This window comes from Mercenaria mercenaria, chromosome 3 (genome assembly GCF_021730395.1).
Source record: "Mercenaria mercenaria strain notata chromosome 3, MADL_Memer_1, whole genome shotgun sequence".
In the NCBI taxonomy this organism is placed as follows: Eukaryota; Metazoa; Mollusca; class Bivalvia; order Venerida; family Veneridae; genus Mercenaria; species Mercenaria mercenaria.
The window spans coordinates 75,801,202-75,819,114 of NC_069363.1; the positions used below are offsets into that span (position 1 = coordinate 75,801,202).

At 35.4% G+C, this 17,913-nt stretch overlaps 1 protein-coding gene across 28 annotated transcripts in view; it reads right to left on the reverse strand.

Moving 5' to 3' along the window:
* LOC123524347 (uncharacterized) overlaps positions 1 to 17,693 on the reverse strand; it is a 69,227-nt gene extending 51,534 nt beyond the window's left edge. For 10 of the 28 annotated variants that reach the window (XM_053538939.1, XM_053538938.1, XM_053538945.1 and 7 more), the window contains exons 1-2: positions 16,826 to 16,954; positions 12,572 to 12,756 (exon numbers count right to left, since the gene is read on the reverse strand). In XM_053538939.1, coding sequence (XP_053394914.1) covers positions 12,572 to 12,727 — 156 coding nt within the window. In that variant the 5' untranslated portion in view covers positions 12,728 to 12,756; positions 16,826 to 16,954. Of the gene's footprint in view, positions 1 to 7,361; positions 7,716 to 12,571; positions 12,757 to 16,825; positions 16,960 to 17,568 lie in introns of those variants that run through there. The other 18 variants (XM_053538949.1, XM_053538944.1, XM_053538936.1 and 15 more) reach the window with 8 other exon arrangements.
* Between the last annotated feature and the right edge of the window lie 220 nt (positions 17,694 to 17,913).

Consider the following 17,913-nt stretch of genomic DNA (forward strand, 5'->3'; position numbering starts at 1 on the left):
AGGTACAAACAAAGGCATAGGCCATCGGCCATCAAGATTTCAACCCATTTTGTGTCGCTAAACGTTCGTTCTGATTTAACACAGAATCGCGTAAGACTGCCTTTCCACGTTTCCTCATTATTTTAACTTACAAGTAGTATCTTATCATAAAAAGGGCCGTCACAAGTATTATGGCAAAAACTAATTCACACTTTCAACATTTTCTTCGAGACCGTTATCAGGGTTATTCTTACGATGAAACATATAAATAGGTATTTCGAAAACCTTCTGTTCCTTGCATCACAAGTCCGATACTTGATTCGAAAATTTGATTCCAAATCATTATTTTTAGGAATCATTTAGATATTAATATGCAAGGTAACATTTCGTGTATTGTTGTTTGTTTTGTTTTTTGTCTTGGTCAAATATATAAAGCTACACCGAATCGCTTGGAAACACATTTAGACAAAGTTTGGACTGAATACTTACAAATGCGCTTTATTCATGCATAAAGGTACTTTTGCCAGTCCGACTATAATGTCAAATATTGATACAGTGCAATTTCTCTCTAGTATTTTCAGATCATGGAGTCCTTTCAACGTGGCGGTACTAAGGAGAGTATGAGAAGAGGTATTTTTCATTTCCCGTCATACACAGACTCAAACTGAAAATTGGCTGCGATCTACATGTATTTTTCCAACGAATCTTCTAACAGATTTTAGGCTTAATTGCCTTTAGCAAGAAAGTGAGTCAATTTCGATGCGAGCAGTATATGGAACTGTGGAGGAGACATGCTCCATTTTTGTAAACAAAAGTTCTGACTTACAAACAACTGTGAGATGTTTTTTGTTCCAGGCACTAGAAAGCTACTCTTCCGCTGTTACCCCACGCAATGCCCATTAATGTCATTATTCCATACATTCACCATTTCTTTTTGTTGACCTTACAAGTTTTGTATTTTGGCATTTAATTATTATGCAACACGATTTATATCTAACAAAAATCTAAAATACATGTTTATAGACATGATTATTTCTGATTAAGATTTAAAACTGTATCCAGTAATCCAAATGACTGATTTTTAAGCTGACTTTAAGCAGGCAATGTTTGAAAATACTGCTTTAAATGATTTAATTTTACACCTGCGATATTAAGTTTACCACTTTTTATATGCCCGTTTGAAAAACGGGACGTATTATGGGAATGCCCCTGGCGGGCGGGCGGGCGGCGTCCATGGAGGGATTTTTATGAAACTTGGCACAGTTGTTAATCATCATGAGACGGAGTGCAATGCATAAGAACCAGGTCCCTAGGTCTAAGGTCAAGGTCGCATTTAGAGGTCAAAGGTCAAATTCAAGAATGACTTTGTCCGGAGCATATCTTCTTCATGCATGGAGGGATTTTGATGAAAGTTGCCACAATTGTTCATCATCATGAGACGGAGTGTCATGCGCAAGAACCAGGTCCCTAGGTCTAAGGTCAAGGTCACACTTAGAGGTCAAAGGATACAAGAATGAAAACTTTGTCCGGAGCATTTCTTCTTCATGCATGGAGGTATTTTGATATAACTTGGCACAAATGTTCACCACCACAAGGCGGAGTGTCACGTGCAAAAACCAGGTCCCTAGGTCAAAGGTCAAGGTCACACTTAGAGGTCAAAGGTCAGATACAAGAATGACTGTCCGAAGCATTTCTTCTTCATGCAAGGAGGGATTTTGATGTAACTTGGCACAATTATACACATCATGAGACGAAGTGTCATGCGCAGTTCCCTTTTTTAGAATTACTTCCCTTTGTTGTTACTATAAATAGCTTATATTGTAACTTTTTCATTACTAGTCGTAGGGAAACATCGAGACCACTTTTCTGTAGTACATCATGCATGCTACATCCACTTTTGAGGTATATTTTGACCAATCTCTACCTGGTAAAGATTTTTGTGTGAACTTACAATTTTTGTTGTTGTTGTTTTTTTTTTTTTTTTTTTTTTTTAGATTAACGTCCCTTAGTTGTTACTATAAATAACTTATATTGTAACATTTTTTATAAATGACCGTACGGAAAAACCAATACCACTTTTCTGTGGTACAACATAGATGTTACTTTCCAATTTTAGGTGTATTTTAAGGAATCTCTACCTGGTAAAGAGTTTTTTAGTGGACTTAGAAAAACAAAAGACTTACAATGATTAACAACCACAAAATTAAAATTCCGTTTGCAAATACAGGTGCTAGAGTAAAGAAATTTGCTGTGACGGGCGTATATTGTGACATTCTGGCACTCTTGTTATGGTTATTTTTGCCCTTGTCTGTGAAAAATCACATACGTACTATATGTTAAATGCAAAAGGTGGGTACCTACGTCAAACTTCAAAATAACTACACGTGTTAAGGTTTCATTATCAATATAAAAACATTTTTACAGTGTGAAAATAAATAAATATACAAAGGCAAACATATAATAGAAATATTGTGAACGTTTATTTTTCTGTCTACTGGCTTACATAAAACCATTTTGTTTTGATAGGTATATTCAAAGTCTAAGCAAAATTTTTAAATGATCAAATAGAATGCATTCCCTGCAATGAATGGTGCAAAAAAATTAAATCATTAATTTCTAAAGCAAATATTGGTTATTATATACATATATGAACCGTACCATGAGAAAATCAACATAGTGGGTTTGCGACCAGCATGGATCCAGACCAGCCTGCGCATCTGCGCAGACTGGTCAGGATCCATGCTGTTCGCTAAAGGTTTCTCTAATTGCAGCAGGCTTTAAAAGCGAACAGCATGGATCCTGACCAGACTGCGCGGATGCACAGGCTGGTCTGGATCCATGCTGGTCGCAAACCCACTATGTTGGTTTTCTCATGGCACGGCTAATATATGAGATTACATAAATCATTTTAAATCATCGCATTTTAAGCAAATAAGCGGATGTTTTGTACTATTTACTCAGTCATTGAAAAGTACATCGTGTATGAATACAGTATTGTCCCTCTTTTGCAATATGTGCGTTTAAACCTTTCATGAAATATTGATATGTTATCTCAATACCACTTCAAAAAATATGAGGTCATAAATAAGAGCAATATTAATGGTATAACTTTCTTACAGATTGTAAAATCTATAAGAAGATTCTCCTGAAGCACAGACCGCAACCAAGCAAAATAATATGAGCCGTGCCATGAGAAAACCGACATAGTGGGTTTGCGACCAGCATGGATCCAGACCAGCCTGCGCATCCGCGCAGTCTGGTCAGGATCCGTGCTGTTCGCTTTTAAAGCCTACTGCAATTAGAGAAACCGTTAGCGAACAGCATGGATCGCGGATGCGCAGGCTGGTCTGGATCCACGCTGGTCGCAAAGCCACTATGTTGGTTTTCCCATGGCACGGCTCATATAAGAGTCAGTTCACAAAAGATAGTTAATACACGTACGCCTTTTACGCACCATAGATACCAACACGCGGAACCCTATTATAAATGACCATTACACACACGTAAGACTTCAATACATTTATCATTTTTAATGTTTTCACTTAACTCGATCAAGTTAATTTAATTTGTCTCCTTTCTTGTACAAAGTAATTAATGTTGTTATATATAATGCTGCGAATCCGAAAAAAAAATACTGCCGTAAATCAATAGACTTTCACCCAGAATGAAAATAGTTCCATTAATATAACAATAGCATTGTTTGGACAATCAATGACTTGGATACTTATTAATGTTTGCCAAGCTTCTGATCTTGTTGACAACATAGTTTGAACGTTTGTTCCGTGTAATTTATTACTTTTGCCTAGTTACAAGAGATGACGGTATAATTTCAAAAAGAGAAACAGAAATTTCAATAACAATATCTTCAAGACAAACACAAAGAAGAGTTTACATCTTCTGACATTTCACGTTGTGATATGCAAATGATTTAAGAAGTGTTGGACAACAAATAAAGATATGTAAAGTTGATACTGATAACAAAGAAAATCTTCAATGCTGTTTTTCCTTTCATGTAGCACCTTTCATTGATTTACAGAGAAAATCAGTTTCTTTTATACAAACGATTCTGTTAAGATATTTGAAAGTTAGTGGTAATTATGTGTTTAGTAATAATATTGTAATATTAGTGCAGAGTGGACTGAAATTATGAAAGTGTTCATCTATAAAAAAAAAAATACATAACAAGACAGCCTATTGTTTTGATGCAATCAATCTGAATGTCTGAATTTGTGGCTCCAACTTTTATGAAGCTGTTGTTAACAAAATTTGAAAGATTCTTGCTCACTGACTGTCCAGTTGTATTTGGTAAAATTTAATGGGGTCACGACCCTAGTAACAGGTGGAAAACACTGGGTCTAAGTTATTATGTCCCTCTTCGAAGAAGGAGGGGTGTATTGTTTTGCTGATGTCGGTCGGTCGGCCGTTCTGTCGGTCCGCAGACCAATCGGTTTCCGGATGATGACTCTAGAACGCTTATGCCTAGGGTCATGAAAATTGATAGGTTGATCATAAACAGCAAATGATCCTTATTGATTTTGATATCAATAGGTCAAAAGTCAAGATCACAGTGACCCGGAACAGTGAAACGGTTTCCGGACGATAACTTAAGAACGCTTGAGCCTAGGAGCACGAAACTTAATAGGAAGTTTGATCATGACCAGCAGATGACCCCCTAATGATTTTAAGATCAGTAGGTCAAAGATCAAGGTCACAGTGACCAAATAATTTCTGTTCCTTGTGCAGTTACTGAATGCATCAAGGTGGGCATTTCGTTTTAATACTTGTCTTCTGAACTTTTTCGTTTGGATCCTCAATGTTTTGGCTTCTGCAAGGTCATTGAGTACATGCATACAGGGGTCATTTTGTTGTTCACGAACTTTTTTGTTTTATATACAGTGCCAATTGTTACGATTGTGTGTAGCTTTATTTAACTGTTGTGGCTTTGGCATGTGATGTTTCCTCGCACTTACCGATAACTCACCAAAAGTTGATGACTCTAACTGCTATGTTGATTACCATTGCCTGTTGTTTTACTCTGTGCAAATGTGAATTACACCTGTCTAGGTATATTGCTGGTGGGTTTAGTTTCGAGTATGCTGCGTTCGTGGAGCATGGATATTCTTATCGGAGCATTGTCTTCGCTTTTTGGTGTATTATTTGTGTTGGTGTTATGTCATGGAATATATCTTTACGTTTCGAGTACTGGTGGTCGTAAATAGTAAAAGTAATTGCTGGAAAGAAAATTTTTTAGGAGTTTACCAAAGAGAAGATTCATATATGTCTGGATTAAGTACAATGTATTTAATGAGATATAGCTAAAATTGTTATAGAATTTTCACTCCTTTTTGTTAATGTTCTGTTAATCCAGGATACAACTTTTGATTGTTTCAGGCTTAATACATCGTCAAGCATCAAACTGCCACCTTTCGCATTATCTCCCAACTTCTGTTCCTATTAATGCATTCAAGGGACGTTTTGCAAATGCTATACTATCAAACGCTTTTTACATAAGGCAAAAGTTACCAAGATTCATTTGGATGTCAAAGAAATCAATTAGTTTGATAACTAAATTGCAAATACCATTGAAAAATTTGAATGTTCTGTAGAATTTTATATCAAGATGAGTACAAAGAGAGACACCGCGTGTAAAATCATCCACATATCACTTTTTCTTTACTTTGTACATGCTTTAAATATATCAATGATTTGAATTTGTAAACTTATTCATGCTATCTAAATGCTGACATAGCCAATACGTTATCGAATGAAAATTTATATTTAATTTCGTGAATAATCAGAGCCCTATATTATGCAGGTATCGCTTAAGTGGTGATTTTGATCTCTGAAATTTTAATATTTGATATCGGGTCATCTTTCCTTCTATTTTTGACTTTTTCTAATATAACATTTCACATTTTATTGCTATATCTGTCTGCTGAAGGCCTTTTATCAATCATTTACAATTATAATATTAAAATTGAACTGACACTGTCGAGTATTAAATTGCATACACTTTATTTCCCCATATTACTTAGCGGAATTCGATCTGTCACAAGAGTATAGGATTAAGTGTATCAGTTGATTAAACGATTACAGTTGGTATCTTGGTTTAGATAAAATTGCCGTTTAATGTTGTGAAATTTTGGCGGGTAGCATCACGTTTGTAGTGAAATACCTTAAGACTGCGATACATTATTAGCATCTAATAGCACTGTCACTATTCAAAGGGGAGCTTTATTGGATTTTTAGATATAATAGGGGGCTTTGATGCTTTGAGAAACATATGACCCTATATTGAGAATGTCTTAAAGATCATAAGATTACGTTGATGCGGTGTGATTAACACGGCATACTGGCAAGATGAACTGTATTAGTATTTTTGGTGCTACAGTATCAGTGAAGCAGTGTAAAATGTTAAAATTTTGCCTGATGATGTAAAATGTTAAAATTTTACCTGATGATCTTTCATCAACTAACACGAGGTCACAAACTAATTGATTAATCAATATATCTATTTGTTTTTTAATATTCCATTCGGAAAGAATATTTTTTACAATTACAGCCATGTGTGTTAATATACTTTCCCTGAAACATTCCCGTTTTTTAAACCTTTAGCCTGCTGGCCGCAAGTGATTCTGCCTTTGAGACCAATGGAGACAGACCGAGGTTGATCATGGTCTGCACTGTTCGCTATTCAGTCAGTATATTTTCAGTAAACACCCCTTCGAATTAATGGTATTGTCCAAATTGAATGATGGACCAGTCCATTTTAGAAATTTAGCAGGGTAAGGGTTAAAGAAAAGGAAATTAATAAGCACTTACATATATAATAAGCAAATTTCGAACTCTGTTCGGAATTTTAAATTTTTACAAATTACAACAATGTGTGTGTTAACACATTTTCACTGAAACATTCCCCTTTCAATAAAAGAATAGTAAAATCAAACTTTTTTGCGTTTAAAATAAGCAAATCTCTCGACATTTTAAATCTATATTTATAAGGGAATGCCTATAAATTTTACTTTGTATAATTGTACACTTTGTCAAACCCTTGTTTTTCAATAATACTTAAAATGTCAACGTTATCAATACCACTTCACCTTGTAATAACTATTTTGGAAGCTTCTTTTGGTTTTAGTTACATATAAAGTTACATTTTTGGGTGATACTCAGGTTATGTCCTTAAACTATTATATACTTTTAGAATTATTCGGTCAAAAACAAATATACCTTACAGATTACATCTCCGGGTCTTTAATAAGCTACTTAACCTTTTGAACACAGCACAATAGAGTAATTGATACACATTTTAAAACTGTTTGAACTGTTTAAAATGAAAATTGAAAACAAGCGTGAATCTATATAATTAAGATTCTACTTACCCGCCTCCCTAATTTAGGCATTTTGTACCACTTTCCTATTTAAACACGCCGGTATTTCCAAAAATTAACAGATATAAATCTATCGAGAAGTCATAATTCCAACATGTTTAAGAGAAAACTAAGTCACTGGAACGTAAAATAGATTTAATCCATATATAAAGTATTGGTAAAATGGTAAGGTACCGGTTGCCAACCACCTATCAATCTTACACACTAATGTAAACTCATACAATGCCATACAAAAGAATCTAATTTGAATGTGAAAGCGCGCCACTGTCGGCTTTTTATCCGTTTCTGTTTACATTCTTCAACGTTCCGACTTTCACCGGAGATAGCCGCTCTTTCGAATTCAGTGTTTTCGCTTGAGTCTATACGCATATCACTGGAACTTTGGGATCAATGCAGGACGGTCTTCGGGTTGGTGTATTGAACAAAAAAGGTCGGATATGACTATTTACCAATTCGAGATAGGCGCGATAAAATCGTAACGGCTTTTATTGTTTAATTGGCACAGTATAAACAAAATTTAAATCTTTAATCAATGAAATTTGATTTTGAACCATTAAACTTGCGTAAAACGGTTGCTGATTTATTGGCATTGACAAGGCAAAAAACTAATTCCGCTGAGAGCGACAAAATTGCAACATTTGATTGTCACAATGTTGTGATCAATAATTTAGTAAAATGCACTAATTGGACAATTAGAGTAACAATTAACATTGGAAATATGTTACTTCTTAGTTCTTTTACACCTACAATATACAAGTTGCCGATACAGGTTTATTTAGAACTGAAGGATTTCTCTCCATAAAATCTTCAAAATTAAGTAGCATAAGTTATCTGGCTGAAATAAAACGATTGAATAAGGACGCTGGACAAAAATTAGAGACAACTGATACATATATCTAGTAGACTATCTTTCATGATGGGCGTAGTTACGCACACTGCAATGGGTATTGAGAGCAAATCACAAAATATATTACAAATAGTTTAACACATGTTTTTCCGGTACAGCAAAATAAAGTGAACATTTCATTCACAAGAAAGTAAAGGGGAGTCTAAACCCTGTTCACCTGTTTAAAAACGCATTCTTATCCATTACATACTCTTAGCTAAATAAGCATAACGGCTCGTTCGTACATTTCTTAAGATGTTTCATACTAACTGATTATATATGGTTAATCCTATCATCGAAATGCTCTAAAGTACTGAAAATGATGTTAACGGAGTAATCATTATATGATATAAGGAAGGAGATGAACTAGTAGCATGCAACCTATACGGAGCATCGCATACATACACCGGTCACCGTGGCCCAGTGGTTAATCCGTCTCGGGATCGGGAGGTCGATGGTTCGAGCCCCATGGGGAGCGTTCGTCCGCGGGATGTTTGTCATAGGACTCGTTCCGAAAAGGCCGGTCATGAGCCGCAAGCTAGTTAAATGAATGGTTACCGTCTTCTATCCGCCTGGCGCCTGGCATAGTGGTAGGTGTTGGAAGGTAATTGGTACGTACAATAAAGTGTCTCATAAGCCAAATTGGTTGGCCCTTTCAGTAGGGGGTCCATTTTTTAGTAAGACTACTATAAATTTTGGTCATTTAAAAATCACCTTTTCATGCCTTAAACACCTCTCTTAAATATTTCTATACATGTCCCGTAGTTAAAGCCTTGAAACCAATGTTCTGTACTACTGTGGTTTACCGCTGTAGGTGTCTCATTTTTTATTTTCACATTAAAAACTGACTTTTTGATGAAAATAATTATATTTTGCGATTTTTATAAAACTGAATTAGAACCTTGACGTATTGTATAATTGTATGAATTAGACATTTACCCTCAGATATAATTGTATACCACTCTGAGCCGATACAATTATATACATGTGGGTACAATCTTATACATACAAATATATTTCTGATTTGTGCCTGCAAGTATAGTTCTTCACCTGCCTTAACAATGCCAACCTACATGAACTATTTAATAGCTGCATTTAATTTCTTATTTGTACCTACTAGCATATATGTACTCCAACAGGTAGAAACATATTTCTGCTAGTTCTGTCTACTTACTTTTGATCCTTAATGTACACCATACAAAACGCTGTATAAATAACAGTGTTCATTACGTTGCATTGTCCGCAGAATTCCAATATGCCACCTGAGGTGTTTTATATGAGCCCTTGGATACTAGACAATTGCCAATTGTTTGCTTCCTACTTCAATACAGAGCATCTCACCGATTAATATCGACTTCCAGTTTTTTACAAAGCTTGCAAGAGAATTACTTAAAAAAAAAGTATCAACAGCAGGCTACAATAAGGCATGTGTAATGTCGCATTTTCTTTATCAGGCAATGAAATAATTCTAGTACCTTATCGTCTAGTAACTTGACAGAGAATCGGGTTAAACGTAAGTTGATGCACAATTCCCGATTCTCGAAATGCAGTCGGGTACCAGGCTAGTCAAATTACCACATGACGTCCGATACATTACTCCTCGGGTAAATGAGTCCAGCATAATATTTATTAAATTATGTCAATGAGCATGTCAGAATGAAAACAATCAAGGCCTTCTTGTGATTTATCGTCTAATTTACCACGGTTCATCGTTCAGATGCTTCAGTATTTAATTCAATTCCTACGCATCTGAACTCTAAACCGTGGTAAAGCAGACGATAAACCACTCGAAGGCCTTTATTATTTGTTAATTATACGTTCAAAAAATAGATATCATATTATGTTTTGGGGGAAAAAAAGAAAAGTTTAATCAATTTCATATTGTAGAGAAGAAAAGGGTCTTTAATTAAATGTGCAACTAATGAAATACCATGTCGTAAAATGGAATTGATTTTAAAATATGCTATCAATCCGATTGACTGTCAATGTAAGATTATACATAAAAGTTAGGTGCCAGAGGTTATTCATCGAATAATTCAGCTTTTCTTTGAAGTGCCATCTAAAATGCATATTTTAGATAATTTTTTTAGACTTTATGTCATACGGATTTATTTTCAAATGACCTGGCTCTCCTTCATATTTTCGATCGATGTTTAATGGAAACTTATTATGACAGCCTGGCTATATGGAATGAGAAAAGTATGCATAGGAAGTGATTTATGTTGTCTTGTTGCATAAATTTACATAATCTAACAAAATACGGTATTATTTTCATGTCAAACTGAATGTTTTAAAATTCTTTAAAGTTAATTATAAAAAAAACTAAAGATCGGTAACTGCGTGTGTTCTTTTTAAGGTTTAAGAGTATATCATCAAATGACAGAACTATTTGATAAACAAACTAGAACTGTCACAGGAGTGACGAATAATACCCCCACAATACGGCCTTGTCACAGAAGGATGGCAAATTTTAAGTTAAAAAGGGGCCATAACTACGTCAAAAAATTGTACTTTATGAGGTAACACCTATGTTCCAAAGATTATTTAAATCTATCAAGCCTTTCATGAATTATTGTCCGGAAACCATGAGTTTGGCAAATTTTAAGTTAAAAAGGGGGCATAACTACGTCAATAAATTGATGTTTTATAGCCAAAGTCGAACTTGACCTGTATTTTATGATGTTATATCTGTGTTCAAAAATTTGTTTTGTCCGGAAACCATGAAAACCAACGGACGGACGGACCGACCGACCGACCGACCGACAAGTCTTCTTATCGCCCAATGCGCCGGTGCCCTTGGGACAGATATTTCTATCCGATTCGTAAACACATGCCAGATATTATTACTGAGTTAGTCGTACGTACGAGTTAATAAGTCGTATATAGGTCTTATAACAATTTTTTTATGCTGGTACCGACAGCTTCCGTACATAAATACTGTCTAGAACATTGTTTTTACTTTGATTTTTACAAGATAATTACTATAATCCCGTCGATAATACTTTCCTCCAAAGGGTTTTTTTTTTATTGTACGAACTGGTTGGACATTGTGTTCTCCACATAGTCATTCAGGCTTCTGTTACATCATAGACACAATTTTACGCCCCACTTGGCTGGCACTTTTTTTTACTAAAATTCGTAACAACAAAAAAAGTAATGTCACAAAAAGCGACTTCCCTGTCCGGAAACATGACGCTATTAATCTGTAATTGTATTTCTGAAATTTTACCGCGCAACTATTCGAATTAAGGGCGATAACTGCAACTAAGAACATTCGTTTGGTTTTTGTAGAGTTACTGATACCTCTTTACATCTACTATCAACGTATTTTTTTCTTTCTTTCTTCTTTATTTGTTTGTTTTTGCACTTAACAATTTCAGAAGTCTTCAAAACTTCTTAAAACTTCTTTACATGGGAACTTTTTTGAACAGTTTTTACACGTGCTCTTAAACTGTTGGCAAGTTTAACCTAATCTAGCAACGAAGTTGTTTATTTGTCATTTATTGAGTTCATTTTTATCGCCTTATTTTTTTGTTGTTGTTGTTTTTATATTCTCAAAAACAAGACTATTAACGAAAATTAGACTAAATTATTCTGTTAACCTAACAACGGACGGAGACCAATTTATATGTCAAGCTATTGAATACTTTTTAAAATTTATTTTAAAACTTTAAGAACGAAATGACGGTATCCCTCATATTATATTTCAAAAAATTGGTTGAATTACTGTTTTAACTGCTGTATAATGTATAGCCCGAATAATTCAGCTCGACGCCGTCCCGAAATTGTCCAGTTTATGCAAACATATAGATTTTCGTACTGAATTTCAAATAATTACAAGCACATGTATATTAGCTACAATTACTGAATTACACTTACACTGACCTGATGAATAGAAGGCCGTTTAAGAGTTATGGTTACTTAAGCTTCAAGAAAAAACACATAAATTAACCTCGCTCTCGTTTTAGACGGTTTTAGACCCATTGGTGTTATTTACTGATAGTATGCCAGTTTACTTTTCTTTTTGCATGAAAATACAACGTTTGACATTTTCTTAACATTTGACACTCCGTACTGATTTTTCCCTCTTGCTTTGTGTTTGTTTAATTTGATAAATGAATGATCTTTACTTATTAGTTAATCATTAATTAACTTATGATTAAGAGCAAAATTTGTAACTTACTATGATGATATGTTATCTGTGAAACACTTCTAAATATTCAAATCATCGTGTGCATCTTAAATATTTTTTTTTTCTTTTGAAGTATACCGTATTAAAATCGTAATAATGAAATAAGTTATAAAGTAAACTTACCATCATCGGCTCTAAGTCCCTAGATTTTCTGTCCCAGTTCATAATCTGTCGGGCTCTTTTAACCTCATCATGCTGAAGAGGTGCGGCAGGGGGTTCCTTGAAGTGGTACCGATATGCCTCCCGAGTAGGAAATACGTAATGCTTACTTGGCCACATTACTCAAGCCAGGAGCACCTCTTCACTTTCTAAAAAATACATAGGAAAAAGTTTACCCAGCCCAGCTAATTGATTCCCGGCTCTCATCTGTTAATGACTGGGTATGGAGAATATCCACTGCTATTTATAGTTGCACAACTAAAACAGTTTACTGACGGGCCTCATGATTGAATGTCATATCTTATCTTATCGGTTTTATTATTTATACTGTAACAATGGTAAGGATCAAATAGCATCTGAATTAATTTAATGTATGCATTGTTTTAAAGTTAATGGATCACATCGAATAAGAAAAATATTTTTTTTTGACAAAAGAGATCTATGAATGTATTAAAGCTGTAATTTAGTACTTTGTAAATATATTTGGTATTCATAAAATATCAGTCTATGAAACAATAGGGACAGGGAAACATATCGGTCATATTGATTATATGAATGCTGAGAACAAACAACAATTTAATACTGTTTGTATTATATCTAAATATGTAACGTAATTAACTTTGAAGGACTGGGTATTGTATATGTTATGTTTTGGCAATTTGCGCAGAATCTCTTAATATAAACGCATTCTGTATGTTTGAATCAGGTACCTTGCGAACTACTAGTCTTCCATTAGTATTAGGCAATACACGTCATTTTGTAAATCTTCAAAGGGGCTGTACCTACTGAATAAGGCGTTAGACAAATAACGTATGCGAGTTACTTTCGTGATAATGTACTTCTGTAAATTTCATTGAAACACACAGAAGCCCATAGAGAACCGTACAAGCACAAGCATTTCGAGAATAACGGACAGCTATTATTCTGCGACCCAGCCATGATTTTTTTTCAAAGAAGCATAACAAATGGATATTGGAGATAAATTACGATGCAATGTTTGAAATGACATCTATGACTAGCAAAATGTTTTCTTATGCAACGGCTGTAAGCATTACAAAAACGAACTTATGCGCAATGACTGAAAAAAGTAACACTCATTTGCAGCCCGCTTAGGTCAATAGAGAGAGCACCGGGCGGGGCATATGTTCTCCGTGACGATTTGATAAAAGACATTGTGTCTGAAAGCATCCGTCCTCCATCTCTTATTCATGTGAGGAAGTTGGCAGATACTTGCGGAGAACAGGTTTGTACTGGTACAGAAGCCAGCAACACTGGTTAGATTAACTACCCGCTGTTACATAACTGAAATACTGTTGAAAAAAATGGCGTTAAACCCAAAACAAACAAACAAACAAAAACACTCATTTGCTTGACCATCGACCTAGCCGTAATCATTTCATGGAAAATGTGTTGTTCGAAATCAATTACCAGTTAAATGCACTGTATTTACAACAGCCTTGTTGCGTAGTAAGTACAACACAAGTTTGTTCGAAATTATCAACCATTTCAAATGCACGATATTCATAACAGACTTGTGGCGTAGTTGGTACAACACAAGTTTGTTCGAAATCATTACAAGTTAAATGCACGGAATTCACAACAGAACTCTATCTATCTACCTATCTTCCGTTAATGTCAAACCCCTCACGGGGACGTACATGTAGGCATTTGGCGCGTCAAACCACAAAGAATATTAAAAGACCGAAGTGTAAAAGATAGTTAAAAGCAAGGAAAAATAGCTCGGTTAAAAGTAAGAGTTTAAAAGCAGCTATCACACAGTTTAAGGGAGACATGATCAATACAGCAAATGGCTGCATTGAACTGCTCAGGGGTCGGGAGGTGGACAACAGCAGGAGGGAGATAATTCCAGTGATACACTGTTCTGGGGAAGAATGAATACTTTAAGTAATCTGTAGTTGCTGTTAATATCTTGTAACTGAGGGAATGGAAGTGACGTGTTTGGCGAGTGAAGGAAACTAAGCAGCCTTCTTTGGGGATGGAAACTAATTCATCGTGGACTTTGTACAGAAGGGAAAGTCTACTATCAATACGTCTGAGATCAAGGCGACGAAGTTTGAGGGATTGTAGCATGTCTGTGACAATGGAGGTTTGACGGTAGCCAGCCTTAAGCCAGCGAGCTGCCTATCTCTGGACATCCTATACCTGGTCTATGAGAGTTTGGGTATAGGGTGGCCACACTTCAGAACCATATTTCAGTTGGAGTCTAACGAGCGTCTGGTAAGCCATGGACTTAATGGGTTCAGATTTGACCTTTATGTTTCTGCGCAGAAACCCTAACGTTTGATTTGCTTTCTTTGTTGACCTATTGATGTGGGCGTCCCATGAAAGATTATTTGATATATCAACACCAATCGGTATTTGGCCGAGGTGACTGATTCGAGTAGGACTCCATGGAGGAAGTACTGGGTGGGAATAGGATGTTTCCTTCTTGTGACGTGGATAGATTGACATTTGGAGGGGTTAAATTCCATATCCCACTCCAACTCCAACTCTAACATCTTGAGGTCATTTTGGAGGTTAACTGTTTCATTTGCAGATGACAGTGTGAGGTAGATTTTGGAGTTAATATTTTGTGGTAGGTCATTTATAAAAGTTAAAAAGAGCAGGGGACCAAGGACGGATCCCTGGGGAACACCGGATATGATTGGGATGGCATCGCAACTGGTGCCATTCGGGACTACTGATTGGATACGGTTATCTAGGAAACGTTTAGTCCACTTGAGAGTTTGACCTCTGACTCCATAATTGTGCACTTTCAATAAGACTTTCTCATGGCTGACCTTATCGAAAGCCTTACTGAAATCTAGTCGTATGAGATCAGCTTGTTTCTTATCATAGACTGCGTTAACCAGGTCATTAACTAACAATACTAGCTGAGTGACACATGTTCTTTTTTCACGACCCATGATGTAGATCGTAGAGGATGCTGTGGCTGGTGAAATGTTATAAAATTGAGGAGGAAACATTGTGTTCAAATACATGTTAGAGAAATAGGCATGTATACATATAGTTGGCGGGATTTGACCTTTCACCTTTTTTTTGTAAACAGGGGCAACATTAGTTGACTTCCACTGGGATGGTAGGGATCCCTCATCAAGGGATTTCTGGAATAATACCTTTAGGATTGGGGCAAGTTCTTTTGATAAAGATTTAATTATGATGGGTTTTAATTGATCAGGGCCACTAGCCTTATGAGGGTTAAGGTTATTGAGAAGTTTCTTTACCCATTTGAGCTTACATTAATATCTGGCATGCTAGGGATGAAATTACCATTTTGGTTACCAGACATGTCTTGCAGTTTCATTTTACAGAGTGAGGCAAGTCTCAGGGAAGATTTGGGGCTGAAGACCGACTTAAACTGCTTGTTCAGTACTGTGGCCTTGGCGTTTTCCTCATGATGGAGTTTCTTATCATACTTTAGGTGTGATATGGAAGAAGAGTCTGGTTTGGAATGTTTAATTCATGAGTAGAGTTTCTTAGAATTTGGTCTACTTGGAAGGTTTGCATCAGTACTATGTAGATTTAGGATGTCTTTTTAAAGGCTTGTGGCGTAGTATGTACAACAGAAGTTTGTTCGAAATCCTTACCAGTTAAATACACGGTATTCACAACAGACTTGTGGCGTAGTAAGTACAACACAAGTTTGTTCGAAATCCTTACCAATCAAATACACGGTATTCGCAACAGACTTGTGGCGTAGTAAGTACAACACAAGTTTGTTCGAAATCCTTACCAGTTAAATACACGGTATTCACAACAGACTTGTGGCGTAGTTAGTACAACACAAGTTTGTTCAAAATCCTTACCAATGAAATACACGGTATTCACAACAGACTTGTGGCGTAGTTAGTACAACACAAGTTTGTTCGAAATCCTTACCAGTTAAATACACGGTATTCACAACAGACTTGTGGCGTAGTCAGTACAACACAAGTTTGTTCGAAATCCTTACCAGTTAAATACACGGTACTCACAACAGACTTGTTGCGTAGTAAGTACAACATAAGCTTGCTCGAAATCACAACCATTAAAAAAAGCTCCCTCTCAGTTCGATGCATTAAATTAAATGAATGTTAACTATTTTGATATCATCTTTTATCTTTCTGCTGTTTGACAAAGGGTTGCACTTTATGCCAAAGAAAATGAAACCAAACTGGATAAGAAAAAATAAATAGATAACTGTAATTATAAACTTACAGTTCGAACCATTAATCTGCATTGAAAATCCGTTATATAGATTAACGCATTCACATAAAAGCACAATCATCCTTATTGTAAATAGACCCATTCAATGATCATTTGTATCTAAGAGCATTGCACCAATTATTTACATTATCCCATCAATGTATACATACCCACGATCCATAAATTTAATCGTTGTAAATCGAATATTTACCCAAATTAAAGCTCCAATTTGTTGATACTGTACACTTAACCTTCTATATTGGGTCCATAATTTAAAGATCGCTCAAATTTCTTGTTTGTAAAATCAAACAAATAATTATAGTATAATAACCATACCGTCCCTCTGTTAAAAGACTGACACGTGAAGTCAATATTTTTTCAATTAGATATCAGCACAGTATTTGAGTTGGGTAGGCATTTTGTAAAAAAAAAATATGATTATCAATACTGTGCTGAAAGTGGTGATAAAATGTTTCAACATGTATTTTGCTCTTTGTTCCGACTGATTAAATGTACTTGCATGTGTACAATAACTGCAAAGGTAATGTATCACTTAGATCTTCGCCGCTTTCTATTGCATCACTGATAAAACAATCGTCAAGATATAAAGGAACGACACTGTGAAGTGAATTTCGCAGTGAAGCTTATATATCGTTCATTTAATGTTCATCAGATCTTCACTCTTTCGCCTAACTCTTGCCCTTTTCTATATCTTAATAAGTTTGCCAACAATTTAAGGTTATATTTCCACCTACCTCATCCAGTTATGTCCCGCTTTCATTAACTATTTCAAACAAATTTAGACACTACAATTAGTTAGAAATACACGTGTGAACTTATTGATCATTTGCAATTCAGTCATACATACATTTTATAGTCCCATCAGATATTAGTTTGTCGTAAAACATAAAAGCTGGCAAAAGCACAAAGAATTTTATTCGTAAGATACGCCATACGTTATAACAACGCCTCTATAATACATTTGAAAGTTTTATCAATATTGTTACTGGCAAGCACTTTGTTTGGGTTTTATGTGAATTACGCCTTTGTAACAAATAGTCTTTTAAGTAAGCTTTTGTTTGTTTAAAGATCCGTTTATG